The 21727-nt window shown below is 33.6% G+C and overlaps 3 protein-coding genes across 3 annotated transcripts; all 3 read left to right on the top strand.

Annotated features, from left to right (window-relative positions):
- Positions 1 to 7713: 7713 nt before the first annotated feature.
- LOC111403282 lies at positions 7714 to 9404 on the top strand. The gene is made up of 3 exons (XM_023031717.1): positions 7714 to 7874; positions 7977 to 8303; positions 8961 to 9404. The coding sequence occupies exons 1-3, from the start codon at positions 7805 to 7807 to the stop codon at positions 9155 to 9157; spliced, it is 594 nt and encodes a 197-aa protein (XP_022887485.1). The 5' UTR covers positions 7714 to 7804; the 3' UTR covers positions 9158 to 9404.
- A 605-nt stretch (positions 9405 to 10009) lies between these two features.
- On the top strand, positions 10010 to 14056 carry LOC111403281 (transcription factor MYB1). The gene is made up of 2 exons (XM_023031716.1): positions 10010 to 10549; positions 12616 to 14056. The coding sequence occupies exons 1-2, from the start codon at positions 10234 to 10236 to the stop codon at positions 13404 to 13406; spliced, it is 1107 nt and encodes a 368-aa protein (XP_022887484.1). The 5' UTR covers positions 10010 to 10233; the 3' UTR covers positions 13407 to 14056.
- Positions 14057 to 18620: 4564 nt separating this feature from the next.
- On the top strand, positions 18621 to 20918 carry LOC111403280. Its single transcript, XM_023031715.1, has 2 exons — positions 18621 to 19329; positions 20417 to 20918. The coding sequence occupies exons 1-2, from the start codon at positions 18863 to 18865 to the stop codon at positions 20655 to 20657; spliced, it is 708 nt and encodes a 235-aa protein (XP_022887483.1). The 5' UTR covers positions 18621 to 18862; the 3' UTR covers positions 20658 to 20918.
- Positions 20919 to 21727: the final 809 nt, after the last annotated feature.

The raw sequence follows: 21727 nt of genomic DNA, 5'->3' as shown, positions 1-21727 counted from the left end.
TTTATTTTTGGGGGGGGGGGGAGCCACAAGCCGAGCGGCTCGTGGCTCGTTCAAGCCCACGAACGACTCGCCTCCTAGCGAGGCCCGCTTGGCTCGTGATTTTACGAGCCCGAGCCGTCCACGAGCCCCATTTTCACAAACTGAGCTGACGAGCGGCTCAGCTTTTTTGACATCCCTACCTGAATACGATGGAGTTATTTATTATCCAGTTGAACTTATAATATCAATTGGATATGTAGCAGCCAACTTCCAAATAGATATGGTGAAAAATGATAAAAAAAAAGTTCTAATAGTGACAAAATCATGGATCAAATATAGAAAAACACTTGGAATTAAAGCTATTTACAACATTGGCAAAAATTTGTTTGATAAAAAATTCTCATGCCTGTGCCAATATGAAAACTGGATGCTAGTATCAAATCAAGGACATGGAAAATCAGAAATATTGAAGGATTATATTACAAGATTCGAAATACATCAATTTTCAGGATGTCCTACCACTATAAAAGAATCCTGCCAGCCAAAAGAGTGCCCCAACCGCATGTGAAAAAAGAAGATAATAATAGAGTACCTTTGACAAAGCTATATGGAGGACAATAATACATTTGCATGTAAAGACATAAAAGATAAATGAAAATAATAGAGAAAGATGCTCTTTGGATAAAAAAATTGAAGAAACATGTGAAGATGTAGGCCCAAGGAGAAAAATAATAGAGGCAAGCGTGTCTTTGCTGATGTATTCAATGATGTAATAAAATCTCATAGACTTATATAAATAGAGGCATTGTAATAGATAGAAATCATCTTGAAATCTCGAATTACAATCAATAGCCACTCCTAAGCCATCTTTAGTTTGAAAAACCAGTTTTTCTAGAAATTCTTGCATACCAAATAGAAACCTTGTAAAATTTCTGATAGAAATAAAATTCCAGTATTTTGATATCACTATGAGTTTCTAAATCTTTATTCCCAACGATTTTTGAAGGATCTAATAGAAAGTTTCTTATTTTAGCAAAAAGAGAGTTTTTTTTTTTTTTTTTAACAAAAGTCTAGAATTTTATTCTTTAAGATTGATACAGTGAGAGTAAAAAGTTGAAATTGTAAAGATTTTGTGAAGGCAGGAGGCCGTTGAAAGAAGCAGTTTACATATTCAGAGTTCAAAGGTTACTCGGTTCTATGAATAAGGATCCAGATCAAACATAAAATAAAACTATTAAATTTTTCCTAAAATTAGAATGAATCTTTTTAGATCTTAGAGAATCAAAGGGATTAATTGCATAATTTAATGATTATTTGTATGAATAAATGCCAAGATATACAATTAAATGATTGGATAATTTATTAAAAAAAATGTTAGAAATAATAAAAAACATATATTCTCAATTAGAAAATATGGATGTATCTTCTAAAGAATATAATATATTAAATAATAAATGTGAACAATATATTACAGATTATTCCAATTTATTAGATCATAGAATGAAATTATATTCAAATATTCAAAATAGAGTAAATATAAGATAAAATGTTTAAAAGATTAGAATATATATTGTAATATAGAAAGAATCATTTCATTAAGGGTAATATAGACTTTTCCATGAAAAGGAATAGTGATAGGTCAAATAGAAAAATCTCCCTTAAAAAATGGCCATCCTTCCCTTTCTAAGCTGAAAAATTCTAATGCTATTTGGCATTCTTGGTGTTAAAATGTCAATCTACATGACATCAAGTGACAAATTACTCACCTTATTAAATGAGTTCTATATTTGTACATTAAATTTGATCTGTCACTTATTGTCACCTATATTAATGTTGTTGCATCATTGGTGCTAAATAACATTATTCTATCAAAATAGTCAATATGGACACTGATCGTTGTCAAAATTTATTTCAACCTTGTTGTAACCTTCTTTAAGAATTATATCTTCTTTAAGGATTAATATAGATTAAAAATGTCTTTAAAGCATGTAAAAATTACTAATATAAATTGGGCAATTTCAATCTATAAAAAGTGCTGATGTGAGGAAATTGAAAAGTCGGAGAGTAAAATGTTCATATTTAGAGGTCAAGGACCAACTTATTACTAGATCCATAAGTTGGACATCCCCGTCCAATTTTTCCAAATCTAAAGCTATTTAAAAGAGAAAAAAATGGTAGTGTTTGGGTCATTTTTCAATGTGAAAATTACACAATAACCTACCTTAAAAATCATGTATTCTAAAATCAGATGGGTAGTTTAATCTTTCAAAAATCAAAAAATCTTATATTTAAAAATTAATATTAATTAAAAAATTTCATTTCAAAACCCTAATTTCTTCTCTCTCCCTCTCCCTCTCCCTCTCCCTCTCCCCCATCTCGTCACAGCCTCTCTTCTCAATCTCTAGCTCCATACCGTCTTCTATCTTCGATGGCTCCAAACTCGGCAAAATCACACCTTGTAGCAACAACAGTACTGATGTACACGATCTCTGACCGTGACTATCGTGGGCAGAACTACCAGAGACCATCTCTTTTTATTCAACTTCTCTGGTGACGTCATCCCTCAATTGCTGCCAATGCTCCGTGACAGCAGTGCACCTGTCGCCCGCACTGCAGGCGCGATTTGTAGCCTCGTCTACTTTGGCAGCTCCATTCTGCACGTCGAGTTTGGGGATTTTGGTGGTGGTGGTGTGGCGGCGACGGTGGTGATTTTGGAAGGGCAGCGATGTAGAGAGGGGGTTTGCAACCGCCTCGATTTGTCGCGATGTGAAGCAGTGGAGGTGTTACGGGGTTGACTACACAGGGATGGTAATATGGCACTGTCATACTGGGTTGTTGTAGGTACGGTGGTGATGTGGTGGTTGGGTGAGAGGTGATGTGTGGTGGAGGTGTGCGGTGCGATGGTGGGAACGGTGGTTGTGGTCGTAGTGGCGGTGGCGGGGTGGTGGATTTGTGGTTGTGTGGTAGATTTGTGGAGTTTTATGGTTGGTCTGTCGTGATGGTGAGATGATTGTGGTGCTGTAGCAATGACAGTGGTGTTGGTGTGGTTGTGGCTGTGGCGATGATAATGTTGGAGTTGATTTTTTGGTTGAGACAACAATGTTGCTATCGGTGGTGGTAGTGGTTCAAGCGGTGGCAGTGGTGTAGTGGTGGTGCTGATTTAAGAAATGGCTACGTGATGGTCACAAGTGTTGTGGGGGTGTGTGACCAACTTATTGGTTGAATGTGATCAATAATTGGTTAATTTGTGATGGATAAATAATTTGTGACCTTAAATTTGTGTCTGTGACTTGCAATTGATTAAGTTGTGATACAAAAATTAATCTTGACCAATTAATCTAATAATTTGAAATGAATATATGAGTTGTGATCAATAAAAGTTTTGATTCTATGACTAATGAATAATCTGTGACCTATAAAAAAATTATTCCTGACCGAAAAATAATATGTGACCTATAAATTTTTTTATTTGTGATTGAGAAATAAGTTGTGACTAAAAATTAATCCAGGATTAATTAATTTTTTGATTTGTGACTGATGACCAAACTATGACCTGCAAAACTTTTGAATTGTGATCATAAAATAATTTGTGACATAAAATTTTTTATTTGTGACAAAAAAATAATAAATTAGTAATTAAATTGTTAATTCGTGACCAAATTGTATAGATATGTGACCTAAATATATTAAATTAATAATTAAATCATAAATAAATTTTAATAAAAATCTAATTTTTGAATTTTGAACTTATTTTCTTAATTTTAAAATATACCATACTTAATTTCTCACTTATGAAACTTTCCCTTTTTCAATTAGTGTGGGTTAGGACCCAAATAGAGGCTAAGTCATAGTCCATATCCTTGCCGGCCTTTATCCCTGCAAGTTTAGTTAAGGAGATAATCAGGCTATTTCTGTTACAAATTGAAATATACTTGTTATTATAATCTTCGTTTTTTTTTTATATATAAACTTAATTTTAAATTTATTGAATACAATTGCTTTACATTCTTTTAAATATGGCTGATGCTATTTATTCAGACGATACTCATATTAAACAGGTCAGACCACTTAATGTCATTCACTTAGACTGCTATCCATTCTAGGAAAAATGGTTGTTGTACATTATCCCTTACACGATTTTATACAGATTGATAAGTTGTCAAAAGGAGAGGGAGAGATTTTTTTTCTTAGATGACGAGATTTGAATTCAGTCAAAAGTCAAATCTCGTCTCATCATCTGTTGGTAAATTAGTCTGTAAATTGTAATATACATGTAGCACAACTGTCATTCTAGATAGATAGCATTTAACCCTTAACACTGAGAGAATATTTTGGGAAAATAAGAAATGGCTGCATTGCTTTTTGAAAATAAAATCGTCCATAAAAAAATTTCTTTATATTTCAAATATTAGACTATTTTTCAATTAGCATATCAAGCATTAATTTATTTTTTTAATTGAATAATATGTGTATATAATTTCATATAATTAACATGAAATTGAACTTTTAAAGAAACGTTGAAACGACATAACGATAATCGTATTGACAGGGTTTGTTTTGCTATGACCAGATTTTCTACCCATCCTTTGGTTTTTTTCCACTTTCTTTTGAAACAAATAGAGCCACAAAAATTTAGGTGGTAAACTAACAAACATTGTCTACGGAGTCTTGATTATTTTTTCCAATCATAATAATTTCTACCGTGCCCCACAATCCAGTAACGGGTGACCTACTTAATATTGAAATAATTACCCATCTAATTTTAACGCCAAACATTTATTTGCTTGATAATGTGTACAACAAGTCAAGTCACAGTCTTGACCGGATTGCCTCCACTGAATAATAGATTAAAATTTTATTTATTTATTATTTATATATCTTAAATACATGATTAATTTTATGTGCAATCTAATTAAAGATTCGTTTGATAGATTTTTTTCATGTTTTTTTCTTTTTTTAGAAAAGTTTTATGAAAAAGTTACCGTAAGCCAACTCCCTCTAAATATTAAAGGTTTTCTAACTAGACAAAATACTTCAAAAAATTATCAAACACGTTCTAAACCAGCATCTTAATTTCATAATCGATTTTTAACTTTTAAAAACCTATAAAATGGACCCTAAATTATTTTGTGATTTCAGCTTTGCTTTTGCCTTTTGTCAACTTTATGACACTTAAATGCCATATAAACATGGCTCATGGATTCAACCCATGAGTAGTGCTTACGCAATGGGAAAGAGAGATTAATTACTTGATCTCACCGACGCATGTTGTTTGTCTCCAACATCATTTATGTTTAATATTTGCTAATCTTGAAAAACTTGCCACTAATAGGGATAGACAAAATTTTTGTACCGAACCCAAATCGAATCTAACTAAATCGTGCGATTCTCCTTAAATTAAATATCTGAACAAATATCTTAATTGAGAACTGACGAATTTGGTTCAGTTCGGTTCGGTTCGATTCTCAGTTCTAAACCAAGAATCGAAAAACAAAATCTCCCTATTTTTATTTTTTTGATATTAAATAAGTCAACTATTTTTAAAAAAAATAAATTTGCTAACTAATTAATTTAGCCCAAACCAAAATAGATTTGCCTATTTCTAAATTTCAACCCAAGCATAAGCTTAAACAAATCAATCTAAATTTTACCCAAATCTCTTATTTTATCGTAGTGTCGTTTCTTCTATTTTGAGGAAATCAAATTGAAAGATTAACTGTGCCTCCCTTCATTATTTTGAGTTCGCTGCCTTTCTCTTACGATTTTAACAGTCAAATCTACGAAAACTTAATAAAGAGAGGTACAAAAGATATCACAGGATTGGACTATGTTATTTTTTAAAAACTAAGATTTAACATGTCATTAGTTAAATTAATGTAACATTATTCTAAATATTAAAAATTTTAATTATTGTACGGGACTAGGTAATCGAATGGAACTAAACCGAACCCATTTGTTCCATAATCAAATTTGGATTCTACGATTTTACTTACTAAATATATGAAAATTTGGTTCGGTTCGATTCTAAAGAGAATCGAAATAAATCGGATCATGTCTAGCCGCTAACATATATCGGGAGTAATCAGATTATTAGGTACGTTGAATTGAGTAAAATTAGATAAAATAATTGACAAATTTTAACATCTTATTTTTTTAATCTAAATAGTGTCTAATCAAATTTAAAAGAATGTATGAAACTTATTGTTAGGATACATGACTATAATATTACTCTAATTTGAAATTTTTTATCGAAAAGCAAAAGCTCGAACGATCATGTAGGCCACTTATTCAATGGGAAATGGAAATAGGTGAAGTGGTTGAGAATATTGAGACGTGGGAGACACAACATTTAATTCTCTGTGGTATAAATAAGTAACGAGGAGAAGGAAGATAAATTTGCCCATTATTTATACCATAATTACAAATTTAGAACTCAATTAACCCAAATGCAGACATATTCGTTATACGTCATATCAATTTCATTGACTTAGTCTCTTATTTCTGGCCCAAATAACATTGAGTTTTATCATGCAATTAATTTAAAGGTACAATTGTCTAATACAGCACAAGTCTCCTTCCTTTTCATCATTCGTATTTAATTATCACATATATTTTAAACCATAATGTGTACTAAAAATAGATTAGATGTCTAATCTACTATCTATCAAAGTTTACTACGATCAATTATTGATTCCACGATGAACTAATTTGCTGATCTCAAATGAGTCACATGGCACGTCTTGATCTATACTAGAACTGATTTACCACATTTCTTAACCTAATTTCACTCGATTAATGGTAGAAGCTCAAGATTTAAGATATTACTAAAAGTTTGTGTGGAAATGAAATTACTTGGTTACTTTGATTTTAATTCCCATTTGATTATTCAGTTATGAAATCACCGCAGCCTTTTCTTCTACATAAAATTCAAAATTATGTTTTTATAATGAAATTCCACCTATCATAGGTAAACACGCCTTGATCAACTTGTCACGCAATGTGAAAGAGAGCAGGACCGTCATTGACGAGTCCAATTTCTTGTTCCTCATTCAACATTGACCCTTCAACTTCCAATTTTGAGTTCTAGACCTTGTCAAATTGAACAATGTAAGATCAATAGTTTTTACCCGATTATTTGATTAGTCATCAAGATGAGTAACATTGTTTATACATAATAATAATATACAGATAGATAATATGGAAGAGAGAGAAAAAAAGAAGATGGGAAGAAAAGAAATTCAAAATATATAAAAACTTAGAAAAGAGTTCTTCACTTTGAAATTATATGATTTTATTTTCTCGTTTTCAACAATTTTAATAATATTTTATTTTTCAAAATCAACTCTACTTGACCCATTTCAACCATTTAAAAGGGAAATAACTATATTAATAGAGGTGACTAGACTTTAAAACGTAATCGATGTCGAAGGCAAAATGTTGAATGAATAACAAGAATGGACTTGAGAACGTGGCAAGAGGGTTGGGGAATCTTCCAGAGGACGAAACTTCAATATGCAGACAACCCAACACGTTTTGTTAAGTTTCAACAAGAAATGAATAGCATATTTCCATGAACCTTAATAAAAATCAAAGGAAATTATACTATAGTAATAGTAATAGTATTTGTACAAATTGGAATAAATTTCAAAATATAAATATTTTTTTGTTATAAAACGTGTGGGCTCCACTCAAACATCCAATGATCCTTATATAAAGACAGACTCTACATTGAAAGTTCCTCACAAAACCCATTTGATTCTCTTCATTTAGTTCTTCAACAAATTATTTTCCAAGAAAATATCTCACGAACAACCAAAAACAATCCATGGCTTCTTCAACGAAACTGTCTTTTACCCTCTTCTTTGCATTCTCCATGTTCCTACAAGGCACACTAGGTACAAATTTATCTGCACTTATTATAATTTACATATGCTAGTTACAACTAGGTAAATATTTAAGGATTCATGCGTATACATGTCTATTTTCTGGTGTTTTAGGGGAGGTGATCTGTGAAACTTTGCCTACAAATCTCTGTTCCTTTGCAATTGCATCTTCTGGTAAAAGATGTGTGTTGGAGAATTACCGAAATCAAGAAGGAAAGCTGGAATATACATGCAAAACATCAGAAGTGGTTGTTGAAAGAATTGCCGGATATATAGAGTCTGATCAATGTGTTAATGCATGCGGGGTTGATCGGAGCTTCGTCGGAATTTCGTCTGATGCCTTCCTTGCCCCGCAGTTCACCGCCAGTCTTTGCTCGCCGGCTTGTTACCAGAACTGCCCTAACATTGTTGACCTCTACTTCAACCTTGCCGCTGGCGAAGGTTAGAATTTATTATGTTTTGTTAATTATCTCGTCTAAAATATAGATTTATTTTTCTAATTAAAGATTTGGTAAGCGTGTAACTTTCATAAATATTTCTAGAGTTATATCTGGTGTTTTTTACTATTTACAATTTGATAATTATAAATTGACTTTTCTACTTCTAATTCTACCTATGTGAGAAGTTTGATTGGCCAGCGAAGCTTAAAAATTAAAAATTGCTTACTTTAATTAAATTCGACTTTTATTTCTAGATCTTATCGACCGTGGACTTGGTCTATTTTCAATGTGTGTGACAAGTTTGAAGTTAGAAATTTGGTTGGTTAAAGTAAGAAAGTTATAAGAAGTTACTTTTCAAAATATATGACTTATTCTAACTTCGACTGGAAAAAATTATTTTAAAATCTACTAATAAATAAATTCTCTAATCACGACACGTTACGCTGTCAAGAGTTGCATGGTCGAATATTGTCTCTTTGGAATAAATCTTTCAGTGTGCCTAAAGATTGTAAAAAGGAGTTTTATCCTTTACTTGCCCTTCAATTTCTTGAACTTTAATTAAAGTATTTTCTTTATAAAATATTGGACACATCGCTAAATTTTCCATTTTCTAAAAGTTATTTTACAATAATTAATGATGTTTTACAACAATTTTCAGGAGTATATTTGCCGGCTGTTTGTGAGAAACAAAAGTCGAACCCCCGCCGTGCCATGTTGGCTCTTTTGAGCAGCGGCGGTGGTGCCGCCCCTGGTCCGGTGGCCACCGACTCTGCTGATTTTGTCGCTGATGCCCCGGCTCCATCATTTTCCGATTTCGTTGCTGATGCTCCTGCTCCCGCTCCCGCATTTTTCTGATTAATTTAGCCAATTTATAGATGAACTATACCATTATGTTGATGAGAGAAGAGTGGTAATCAAATATATACAGTGTTTTGGATTGGAATTGATGAGATATGAATATATTTATTAAAATATTTTTGTATTAATAAGTAATAAATTTAATTTTTGAAATTGAGTTGAACATTATTTTCGTAGTACTTGAGGTTTAGTCACCAAACCTTCTTTAATAGCAATTTTCACTGTTGTGGAATTTAGTGCTCTATTATGTCGCATTCGTAAATTTTATGGGTAGATGATTTTACTTTCGAGGCAATACAAGTACCTATGTATAAAAATTATCTTGTTAATTTATCTTTTTAATCACGCGAATCAGAATAAATAATTTGCGATACAATTCAACTTTGATTAATGTTAGATGTTGTGCGGCAATGTTCAAGTCAACTCAGGGTTCATTTGATTGGATTTTTGCATTTGCTTCTTGTAGAAAACTTTCACAAGAAAGCTATGTTAATTAATTTTCAAGAGTTTTTCTTCATTGGCTTCCTTTAAAATTCTTATAAAGAGTATAAGCACTTTTATAAAATTTATCAAACTAATTCAAAAGTAATTTTTGAATCTCAAAAGCTCCTTTTAGCCCTTGTTTGGATTCAATTATTTCAAAAACACATTTTTTTTACCTTATTTTCGATCACACAATTTTTAATAAAATAATATTACACGTAAATTTAAAATTTTTTCTCTTTTTTTAATCACTCATTCTTAAAAAAATCACTAATCCAAAATAGTTATTTCCTAAAATTTGTTTTTAATGGAGCCCTAAAACGGGCGAAATTTTCAAACACGCATTAGTTAGCTGAAATTAGAGATCACTTTTTAAGTAGTTGAAATTACAAAATTAAAATTAAACATGACTCATGTCGCTGTTATTGTATGCACTGTAGGAAAAGTAACAAAAGGGGTGGGTTTACGTCCCCTTATAATTTGCCCGACTAGTCTATTCACCTGTCATTGCCTACAGTTACTCAGTTACTACTTTAATCTTTAGGCGCTACTATAAACCCAAACAAATAAAATTTGTAACTATAAAATCAATGGAATTGGAGACCCAACCCATTGCCGTCGATGGAGACTCCACCATCATAGGCGGATGTTCGCCCAGAGATGACAATGATATGGAAAGGCTGAGAAATGGCAGCGGCGGTGGCCAAGGGAGTAACAAGTCGTTGGACAAAATTAAGGGGCCATGGTCACCAGAAGAGGACGCGATATTGAGTCAACTCGTCAGCAACTTCGGAGCGAGGAATTGGAGCCTCATTGCTCGAGGAATTCCTGGCCGATCCGGAAAGTCTTGCCGCCTCCGGTGGTGCAATCAACTAGATCCTGCCGTCAAACGCAAGCCCTTTACTGGTTATTTCATACCCCTATCGCATTTTTGTATAATTACATTTTGTCATTTTTATGCTTATTTTGTGGACTGCAATTTTTAATCTGTTATTGATTTAAAAAAATGGGATGTTGCTGGAGTGAGCTTCTCCACTGCTCTGATGACCTGAAAAAATGCGAGATACTAATCTGTTGCCTCTCCGACCCCCAAGTCAGTGTAAGGATATGAGATAATAATTGAAGAAAATTATTGCATGTATACTACAGTATATATGAATAAACCTCTTCTTATAGGCTGTCAATGGATGTGACCATGTTAGTTTGAGAGAATCTAGAAATTTGGATTGCTGAGATATTTTCAAGCATATTGCCATGATTTTTGGAGGAAGTGAAGTTTTCTTTTTCCCCAGCTGCTCAGGGAACCTGTTAGAGGCGTAGGGTTTTTTGGTTCATGGGCCTAGGTGTTTGGTTACATTATATCTCATCGTCGAGTAAGTTTTGTTCTTGGTAGTATCGAATATGAAGTTCGGAGAGCCTGTTTTTGGCCTTAAAAAGTTTAGTTGCATTGCAATGTAAACTTGAGGAAATACTTGAGCAGTTTTAAAGAAGCAAAAGGGTAAAACTATCAAAAGGGTAAAACTATGTTCTCTCTATGCCACTTTTCAATTTCAAATCAGTTATCATGGGTAGTAGATTTCAAATACTTTGTTTGAATCAATTGATTAATCTCTTCTTATGCAGTGTAAGTATATTTAAGTTCGATCATCTATTTTAACCTGATAATGGCAATTTTAAATGGTTTTTCCATGAGAAAGTATTGTCATAGTCTACTGATGCAGCAGGACAACGAAAATGATGAACACTACAACCTACAAATCATTGATTCGAAATTGATTACCGTTTTGATTGAAAGAGAAGTGGAAGTGTCAATACTTACAATTTTATTCAATGAAACAAGCTGCCTTTAACTTTGTTGGGCACTGCTCGTTCTACCAACTTTGCTTTATACCTTTGGTGCTAAATGAGGTAGCAGGAAAATATGACCAACCTGAGTTGTCAGCATTTTTACCTCTGCTTGTTTAATTTCTTAGGCTTGGCATTAGCTAAGTCATGCAAATCTATTCGTAATGGCACTACCATTATTTAGAATCATGACAATTGTCCAGACATCCACATTAGCACCTCACCTAGAACCTTCTCTTGAGGACTTAAAATGATTTGGCCATGTAGACCGCTCATGAAAGTTAAAGAATCAAGTTGAAGTGAGGAGTTAATATCCTATGGTTTGTAGCTTTACGGTTTTTTGATTCCATGTAACTAGATTGTACTCTGATCACATTTGTGTATTTTTCATAAATTTAATGGTAGAAGGCGCCAGCAACCCTTTTATGATTTGTTGGGGAGGAGCAGTGACTCATTATGCACACTCGTATCACTTATCATTGCATTCTTGTCAAGAGACCTTGCTGCTTGATTGGAACTTATGATCTCTTTGAAAACATAATTAGAAGCAGCCCTTTTTTTTTTTTGTGGTTTGATTGAATATGCAATTCTAATTCTCAATAAAGATATACAATGATGATTTTTATCCTTTGTTTGCCTTTCGTTTTTGGTTACTGTTAAAATTCTAATTTCTGCATATTTGCCGTGTGGTGCATGCTTGACTGTAACTGATGATCTCTTCGAAAGCATAATTAGAAGAACTCAATTTTTTGCTTTGATTCAATGTGCATTCCCAATTCTAGATAAAAATGTTACAATTATATTCACATTCTCCGTTGTCTTTTATTTTTTGGTTCCTGTTACTAAATTCAAGTTTTTTTTTTTTTTTTTTTTTTTTTTTTTTTTTGGGGGGGGGGCTTCTTTTTTTTTTTTTTTTGGCTGTGTGGTGTGTGCTCACTTCTACTTATACTATACCAAGAAAAGTTATTCGTCCTAAGTTAGCAATTTCATGCTGTCTGGCCTTTATTGACATGCTCTATTTGTATTCATCGATTTTCTTAGTATTTCAGGAGTTTGTTATATCAACGCTTTGAGATGTTCCAATATACCTGTGTCCAATATCTTTAATGAGCCAACACTTCTTACAGATGAAGAAGATTGCATCATACTTGAGGCCCATGCTGTACATGGGAATAAATGGGCATCAATTGCCAGGCTTTTGCCTGGCAGAACAGACAATGCAATCAAGAACCATTGGAATTCCACGTTGAGGCGCCGCTGCATGCAACTTGGAAAATTTAAGTTGGAAACCGTGAATGTCATGGAGGATGATAGTGCAGAAAAATCAAAAGCATCATCTGAAGAAACTCCATCATATGGTGATGCCAACTCATATAAATCCTCTGGAGGGAAAGATGTCAACTCTCTGGAACGTGCAACTGACAACCATGACCACCAAGAAGAGAGGGCTCAATCAGAAGGTCAATATATCGACCCATCCATGGACGATCAATCTATCGACCCGCCCACGGACCATCCCACTCTATTCCGTCCTGTGGCTCGCATTAGTGCATTTACTGTTTGTAGTTCACTGGATGGCCCGGAAAGTTTAAATCCACGTCCAGGGCCTCTTCCCTTGCAAGGTCCCTCTATTCAATCCTCAAACCAATCTGTTGGGATCGGTAAATTGCTCGAAGGAGCTTGTGGTGATCGGTTGGTCCCACACCAATGTGGCCATGGTTGCTGTGAAATTCAAGGCGGTGGGACACAAGGAAGCTGCTTATTGGGTCCTGAATTTGTTGACTATGCTGAGCCTCCATCCCTCCTAAGCCATGAATTGGCCGCATTAGCTACGGATATAAGTAATGTTGCTTGGCGCAGAAGTGGGTTGGAGAGTAGTAGTATCAATGCCATGGACAATGTGATTGGTAGGATGTAGCAGCTGTTATTTTCAAATCAGAAATTGAAGAGAGTAGAACGAATTAGAATCTAGGTTTTAAAGGGGAAGAAACTAAGTTTGGGGATTGTGCCTGACCTAGCGTCATCCTAAGCGAATAGTCAATTTTTATCTATGAATGGTAACTTTAGGGGCATGAAGTGATTTGAGTTATTGTATTTACACGATTCACCAAAATTAATAGCTGTATATGTCAGTAGAAGAACTGAGCTGCACTAATGAGATTATGGACCTAGAATCATACGGATAAATTATTCAATTTTTTGTTCATGGGAGCGGAAAGGTTGTGCAGGACAAACATCTGAAAGGTCATTTTCTTGCTCTTTAGCCCGTCTAGACGAGGAAACTGATGCACAGTTGGCATATTGGAGTAAGAGGAGAGGGTCGTCGATGCATAGGCATAGCATTGATGATTGGCATGCTAAGTCAACGTGTTTTCTAATAGTAGCCTACCATCCAAGTTTCTTCCCTTTGCCTTTTAGAAATATTGAATTCAATGAATGAATTCTGCTGTAATGTTTTCATTTTTTTGGCTTTACTCTTTGAACTTGTAATGCCTATTTAAATGGGAACTGCTAGATGTTCTGATAACTTTTTGATCTCTATCATCTATTTGAATAATTCTTTGATGATCTTGAATAATTATTCCTAGACTCCGTTCCTAATTTGTTTGGATTTGAGAAAAGGGTCTGTTGAAATTTGGACAAGGTTAGCAAGAATATCACTAGATGTACAAGGTTAGGAAAATTATCACTAATAGTCAACTATGGAACCTTTTGTACTTCTTTACCACCCTGTTGGATTGAGAAATGTGACCTGCATCAATATTGTGTGAAACAGATAATTCAACATGGATTTAGGCCTGTGAATAAATTGGATGGTAATGTGAAGTCTTTTTTATTTCTATGTACCTATCTCAGGGATTGAAGGCGTCTGATCAACAGTGTTAGGTCTGAGTAAGTTTTGACAAGTTGTGTTGAAGATCAATAAATCGAGTTGTAATTGGGGTTATGTTGACGAGCATTGATAGTTGGTTTAAGTATGTTATAAAATATCATGGATGTGGAATGACTACCGCTCAAGGACTGTCAAGAAGACGTTTGAGCACAATTTTCAGAACATGTATGCTCAATGATCATATAAAAAGTGCTGGAGCGTCTGTGATATCCAGGTGACCGTCCGTACCGCACTAGGAAATCGCCTGTCTCGCGCCTGTCTAAATACTTCTAAATAACCTAGAACTATGAAATACAATTTATATACAGAATAAATCTTTTCATTCATTTTATGTTGAGAGACTTTTTTACATAATTTGAATCAAGACACTTGATTACATTTTATTTTATTTTTAAAGAAAAAAGTGAGCAATTACTTTATGTTATGCTTGTTCTTGAAGTAGGAACTAGTCCATTTATTCCGAATAGCTTCTTTCAAAAGGATTTATGCTTCCTCGATAAATGTCTTGGTAGAAGAGATTCCTGGGAAAGAGGATCAACTTGGCCCTTGCAAATAGCTTGATGCACTATCTCCTTTCAACCCTTTGAGCGAAATGCGGCAAAAGAAAAGGAAGGAAAATCCATGGACTGATTTCATCATCTCCACCCTGTAGGAACTACGAGATCACCCCCAAGGGCGCCTTTGGCATCCAGGGCTCACGGACCGACCATAGATTCATATACAATAAGTGGAATGCATTAGCTATCTGTTCTCAAGTTGGGCAGTAAGGGTCGGAGAAGGGCAATCACTCATTCTTAAAATCAGTATTCTTAAGACCAAAGAGTTGGGCAGAAGGGGGGGGGGGGGAGTTCTCCGTTCCTGGTTCTCTTGTAGCTGGAATCTCCGGAACCACAAGAATTCTTAGTTAGGATCTCTTCAGGGGATTTCGTGACATTTCGAATTGACTGTCTTGTATTTCTAATAAGTTGTTTAATAGTTGACTTGTTGAATCATATACATAATGGGGGTGGTTTAGATTGATCCTAACTGGATGATTATGAATTATTTCTATTTAATAGAATATTAAACTTGTAGATAAAATCTCAAATCACGGATAAGAGAAAAGATATGAGATTTGAATAAACACAATGTTATCAAATTTTTGATGAATATAAGAGTTGACCCAAGTTCCGATTAAGGAAGAACAAATTCGTTCTTGGAGATTCACAAGGGAAAATCAGTAAGAGGTTTTGAGATAGGTGCTGAAAAACAAAATTGAGTTCTTCGGATGATTACGAATTGTGAGCAAGTGTTTACTAAGATTTAGTTGTGTTTGGATCAAATATGCAAGTTCAATCTTTTCCAACTAAATGATTTATTTGTACCTCGAGGTTTTTTCAATTGAAGAGATCTTCAAGAGTTTTCCCTTTGTAAACAAATATTGATATTATTTACTATTCAGCATACGTAACTTGCTTCATTGATTATGGTGACAAGAACTTTATTTCTTGTATGTCTTAAAAGGTTGAACCCCAATTTTTATGGTTCCTACCGTCCAACTCCTAAAGCTTTGTAAAAGAGGTAAATCGCGAGATGTGTCCTAACAGGCCAGGGAACAAGAGTTGCATGTACATTGCGCTTACAATGAGTCCAATTCCATATTTCAAGAATCGAACTCCCACACTGCAGCTGTCAGCAAGGCGTGAGATAACATCACTCCTATCCTTTATACCACTAGGTTATACCCCGGAGGGCTTATTTCTTGTATATCTTAACCATATACTTTGTGACTTATTGCATATTATTGTAATAAATTTAAATTTATTCTTGAAAAACCTATTCGTCCCTTCTAAGTGTAAAATGAGTCGAAATATCGTTTTACAAATAGAAAAAAAAAAGAAGAAAATAAGAAAGATAGCCAAAATATCAACCACCAAGATCTTTCGGAGTATTTAATTTCATTGAATTTACCCCAACCTTTTAAGTCAATTATATTGGAGTATTTGATTTCATTGAATTGAATTTACCACCATTTAGGTCTATTATATTGGAGAAATTAATTTCATTGAATTTTTCCCAACCTTTTGAGTCTGCTATATTATAGTATTTAATTTCAATGAGTTTACCCCAACCGTTTAGGTCTATTAGGATACTTATGTTGGTTGGCCAACAACCCAACTAACCGCTCAGTTCATGATTGATGTCAAGAGCCTTGAATTCAATTTTTTTTTGTGTTTGTGCGCACGCGCGCAGGTTAATTATATTATTCACTTTTCAGCGACTACGTATCATTCTGATATTTTTCAATTTTATAGAAGATATTAAGGTGAATCGTTTTTGTATGTAGAGAGAAAAAAGGGTTCATTTTTTTTTTTTTTTATAGTAGCACCGAATTAGTGAACCATTACATATCGTAAGTGGACCTACAAATATTTTGTTGTTGATGGATGGTTCCAAAGTGACGGGCGCTGTGAGAGCAAAAGAAAGATGAGAATATGGATAGATGATGGCAGACCAAAAGATCAGCTCATTGCTTCTCAACTCCTTAATGCTTATAGTTGGACACTATCCACAATAATAAATCATATTACAAAATGTAACAAAAATTTAGAGTTTAATAACCATATAGTTTATTGACGTTTGATTTTGCAGATTATACATGTATTAACCTTGACGATTTGAACAAGTTGGGGGTTCTAGGCAAAAATCTTAAAGGGACTTTTGGAAAAAAGAATTAAAAAAATAAAATAAAATTAATCGTTGATAGGATCATCGGTGATATTTAATAAAAATCAACATTTTTAAATTAGTCAAGTGGAATTATTAACAATAATCCTATTCGTGATGACCACCACACAATGCCCAACAAATTATCTCCGATAATGTCGTCTGCAATCAACTATGATGCTTTCATCATTGATCGTCACAAACAAAGCATATATTCTTTCTTCACATTGTTATTTGTTTAATATTTCATTGATAATTTATTTATTTTTTTAATTTTAAAAACTCAAATAAAAAGTGAAAAAATAACAAATGTTTCGTTGGCGATCAACGATTAAAGTACTGTCGGTGATAGCTGAATGTACCGTTGTAAATTACTGACAAATTCGTATGTGATTTTGCTAGTGATTATTTTTTCGTAATTTTAATTCTTCTGTCATTATGACCTTTACAAAAATTGGGGCCTTACCGCCTCAATTGTTTGGTGGTGAGCCAACTATGATGATTTGACAATCGGTTCGTTCCTTACCCATGTGTAAGTGGGGTTGTTGAGCTCATGGATTGATAGTTTAATAATCCAATCCATTCGGTCCTTACCCAATATCAAATGCATCAGAAATTCTAGATGAGTTTAATAAAATGTGTTTAATAATTCTATTACATTTCTGTTAATTCTGTCTTCAAATTAAATAAAATTCTAAACAAACATTCTGATCATTACAAGTTGTATTATATATGCTAATTTGATGGTAAGACTTATTGTAACTCCATTTTTCATCTATTCATTTTCGTCGCATCATAAAAGTTCCTTATAAAAAAATATCTGAAGTGTGTGAAACATAATATTAACAAAAAGATTATAGAGAACTTCTACACTTGTACCCGAAATGAAATTGAATTAACTATCTTGTTATGGTATCTTTGATAAGGTAAATTAAATAATATTAAAGATTTACCATTGCAAGGGACTAACATGCAAGTGGCTTGGGTAACACAAATCAATGTTTTTTTAAAAATATCCAAACGAATAATATTTGGAAAATCCATGAGAACTTCCTAAAGTATAAAGTTAAAGAGTAACTTCCTTAATACCACTGTTGATCTTCATTAGAGTTTCATCACACCATTGAGAATTACGCTGATGTAGTCTTGAAATTTCCTATCAATCATGCTTGGTGTACACCAAAATCATGGTTTACACTTTGCCACATGACAAATTGTGATTTGATAGTTTAAAAATATATAGTTTTTTAACCAATCATTTTTTTTTTCTAACAAGGACAATATCAACCAAGGTGTAAGGATTGGAATGTATAAATGATGGTCCATTTCCTATATATTCCCCTGCTTCTTTTTCAATAGTGTACAATACAAATAAAGAATCATCCTGAGAGTTCTTCACCCCACTCCACCTAGACAACCAGCCTCTCTCTGACTCACACACACCAAGAAAATATACATTTTAATAAAATTTGACAAAATATATAATTAAAAAATAACAAAATTTTTATCTACAGGACAAAGTGAGTTATGTTGCAGATTCCCGTTCTTGTCCTTCTAATGCCCACTCCACTCTCATCATTTTCACTTTACATAACTAAAGCACCCAACATTTTCTGTACAAATGGGCAGTTGAATGGATCATCTAATCCTATATAAACTGATTAATTTTTGTATTTATACTCTCAGAAATCATAAATACACAACAAAAAGGCAGAATATAGAACATTAGGACTATAAAGATTCAGTCTTGAAGGCTCTATAGCACTCCTTTTGCAATGGCTAGTTTAGAAATATCTAGCCTAGACTTAGAATGCGGTCGCCGGAGCTCCTCGGGAGGCGAAGGGGCCAATAAGGAGGAGGGCAGTCTCTGTTCCTCCGACGCGGAAGATGGTTCTTGTCACTCTCAATTTTATTCTACAGCAGGTGATGGCTCCTATGATGATTACAATTTTGCCTGTGGCTCTGGGCACGGCGAAAATTTGGTGGCTGAGAATTTGGAATATGAGCGAAATTCATCCGTGGCTGATTCTTCTGATTGTTCTTCAGTAGTGGACATAGAAATTGGTGAAAATAAAATGCATTTGGGGAAAGTTGAGAGAGATTGTAGGATTTGTCATTTGAGTTTGGTGAGTAGTAGCCCAGAAACTGGTGATGCCATTGAATTGGGCTGTTCTTGTAAAGACGATTTGGCTGCTGTTCACAGGCATTGTGCTGAGACTTGGTTCAAAATCAAAGGAAACAAGTGAGTAATCCAAAGGGCTTAAAATTTTCTTTTTATTTTTCAAATTGGGTTGCTATCACTTGAATCTGATATAATTCTTGCTCATATTACTGATTTGTTTCTTAGGTTGTTCTTGTTTGTTTTGAGGCTATCAAGACATGACTGTTATTATTATTATTATTATTATTATTATATGGAATAATAAGTTTGGAAATAACATAGTGTACCATGTTGGTCAGAGTTATGATAGAGATGCCATAATTAATTTAGTGTAGAAAAATATGTTAAGATAATCTGGCTTAAAGAAGGTGAGAAAAAGAGGTAAAGCAAAAAAATTAAAGTATTTAAAGGACTGTTTAAGCTCCAATTCAAACCGATGATTCCTTGCTGTTCTTTTCTTTTTATGAAGTTTAATTGCTGTCTCATCTTTGAGATTCCCTTCTCTTTATCAAAGGTGAGATTTGACCCTTTGTTGGAAATATTCAGTATTTTTGCGAGAGAATATTGTTTGTGGGTACTCCATTTTGTATAGTTTATTTATGATATTGAGATTCCGAAATTTGACAGCTATGTATGTGTTCAATGACATAAAACTGTTCAGGAATATTTTTTATGTAAGTTTCTGTTTCGAATTGACGCTGAATCACTTGCGGTTATTCGAAAAAACTCTAATCGACCCCTATTTTTATTTTCCTTTCTATAAAAGCATTGGTGTCAAGATATTTAACATTTTCGATGTACATAATGTCCAAAGAATATGATATAGTGGTATACAAATCTGATTTATCCTTCATTCTTTCACGAGTAAACGCACATAGACATGTCTATCCCAATCGGAAGTGGTAGCTAGATTCTATATCGGCGTGTCTATATTATCTCAATATATCTTTTGCATGTTCTTCGTCATCAACTTAGTAATTGAACGTCTTGTATTAAGAACTTGTACAGTTTCATAGTTGTCCCAAATCAACTTCCGAAAATGTACATCGCCCTAGTGGAAGGAATTAATTGTCTAGCCTTTGAATGATTACCATGAATTTCAATCTGTATTAGTGATAGATGTTGGCACCTAACCATCACCATTAGCATCTTCGCTTGTCATTTTCAGGACTTGTGAAATTTGTAATTCGATTGCACGGAATGTGGTTGGCCCAAACTATATCGAGGCAGCACAACAAACTAATGGAAGCAATTCTACTGCAGCTAATACCGCGTCATCAGCTGCAGCACTCATTAATACAGAAAATCGAAGTTGCTTAAATGGACACCGTTTTCTTAACTTTCTCCTCGCCTGCATGGTTTTCGCATTCGTGATATCTTGGCTTTTCCACTTTAACATCCCATCATGAACATTATCAAAGAGTTCTTTCAGAAGATGTTGGAAAAACTTGGTATGATGTCAACAGATCTGCTAAAGATAGTGATAACTTGATCTGTACTGATAGTGTAGTGTCAAGTTTTCCACACATTTCTCTAAGTTAAATCTCTGTTTTCAGTTTTCACAAATATTTCAGTATTACTAAGGCCTCATCCGATGATTGTGGATTTATTTAGCCATTACGTTCTAAATATTAAGGTTGATATTTTGTATACAATTTTTAGTTTTCCAATCGGCTATCACATGGTAGATGGATTCTAATATTCCTCTTCCCCTCTTCCAAGCTTCAGAAATATTGGTTGGATGATTAAAGTCTGAATAATTTAGCCTTCGTTTGGAAAGATTTTATAAGTGATTTAATTTATAGATAGACAAAAATGAATGGTACTTGGATAAGTGGATCGTACTTTGCGTCAATTGAAATATGGGAATTGATTTATAAAATTTGCCAAAGGGAGACTTAGATACTCACGTAGATACAAGTGCCCGCATTCTTAATAGATAAACAACAAAAAATAAAGCAAGAAGCTGATGCAACCAAGGATATGAATTGTGAGAATGAGAGTTCGTCCAAGTGAAAATGAATTTTTTTTTTTATTATTTTTTTTAGAATGTGTCTTTAAAAGTTAGAGAAAATTCATTGTTGAAAATGATTTTGAGGAAAAATATTTTAAAAAATTTCTCCCAAACAAACCCTTAAAAATTGTGTCACATGTTTTCTGCTTATAAGTGTGCATAAATGTGTCATTTCATTAAAACTTTTCAGTATGACAGAATTAGAAAGGCATAGACATGTAATTTTGTCTGTAACTTAGATTTTATGGAGGACATTAAAATTTTAGTAGAGCTTCATGCCGGTTAAACTTCATATTTTTTCAAATTGGTCGCTAAAACCTGCTCATTTGTTAAAATTTGGTCATTTCGACTATGTCTTATGCTTAACAACATGAATCCCAAGTTTTAGGCATTATATGAAAAGTGTCCTCACTCGAATGAAGTTTTATAAAAAAAATGTTATTTTTTAAAATACCCAAATACCCA

Source organism: Olea europaea, chromosome 11, assembly GCF_002742605.1.
Source record: "Olea europaea var. sylvestris chromosome 11, O_europaea_v1, whole genome shotgun sequence".
Taxonomy (NCBI): domain Eukaryota; kingdom Viridiplantae; phylum Streptophyta; class Magnoliopsida; order Lamiales; family Oleaceae; genus Olea; species Olea europaea.
This window is presented reverse-complemented; position numbering and strand designations above follow the sequence as displayed.

Bases quoted from the DNA above. Each gene is read 5' to 3' on its own strand.
- LOC111403280 (XM_023031715.1), top strand. From the start codon at position 18,863: ATGGCTAGTTTAGAAATATCTAGCCTAGACTTAGAATGCGGTCGCCGG. The intron at 19,330-20,416 runs GTGAGTAATCCA...TGTCATTTTCAG, and splicing joins TTCAAAATCAAAGGAAACAA to GACTTGTGAAATTTGTAATT.
- LOC111403282 (XM_023031717.1), top strand. From the start codon at position 7,805: ATGGCTTCTTCAACGAAACTGTCTTTTACCCTCTTCTTTGCATTCTCC. The intron at 7,875-7,976 runs GTACAAATTTAT...CTGGTGTTTTAG, and splicing joins GTTCCTACAAGGCACACTAG to GGGAGGTGATCTGTGAAACT. The intron at 8,304-8,960 runs GTTAGAATTTAT...AACAATTTTCAG, and splicing joins CAACCTTGCCGCTGGCGAAG to GAGTATATTTGCCGGCTGTT.
- LOC111403281 (XM_023031716.1), top strand. From the start codon at position 10,234: ATGGAATTGGAGACCCAACCCATTGCCGTCGATGGAGACTCCACCATC. The intron at 10,550-12,615 runs GTTATTTCATAC...CACTTCTTACAG, and splicing joins CAAACGCAAGCCCTTTACTG to ATGAAGAAGATTGCATCATA.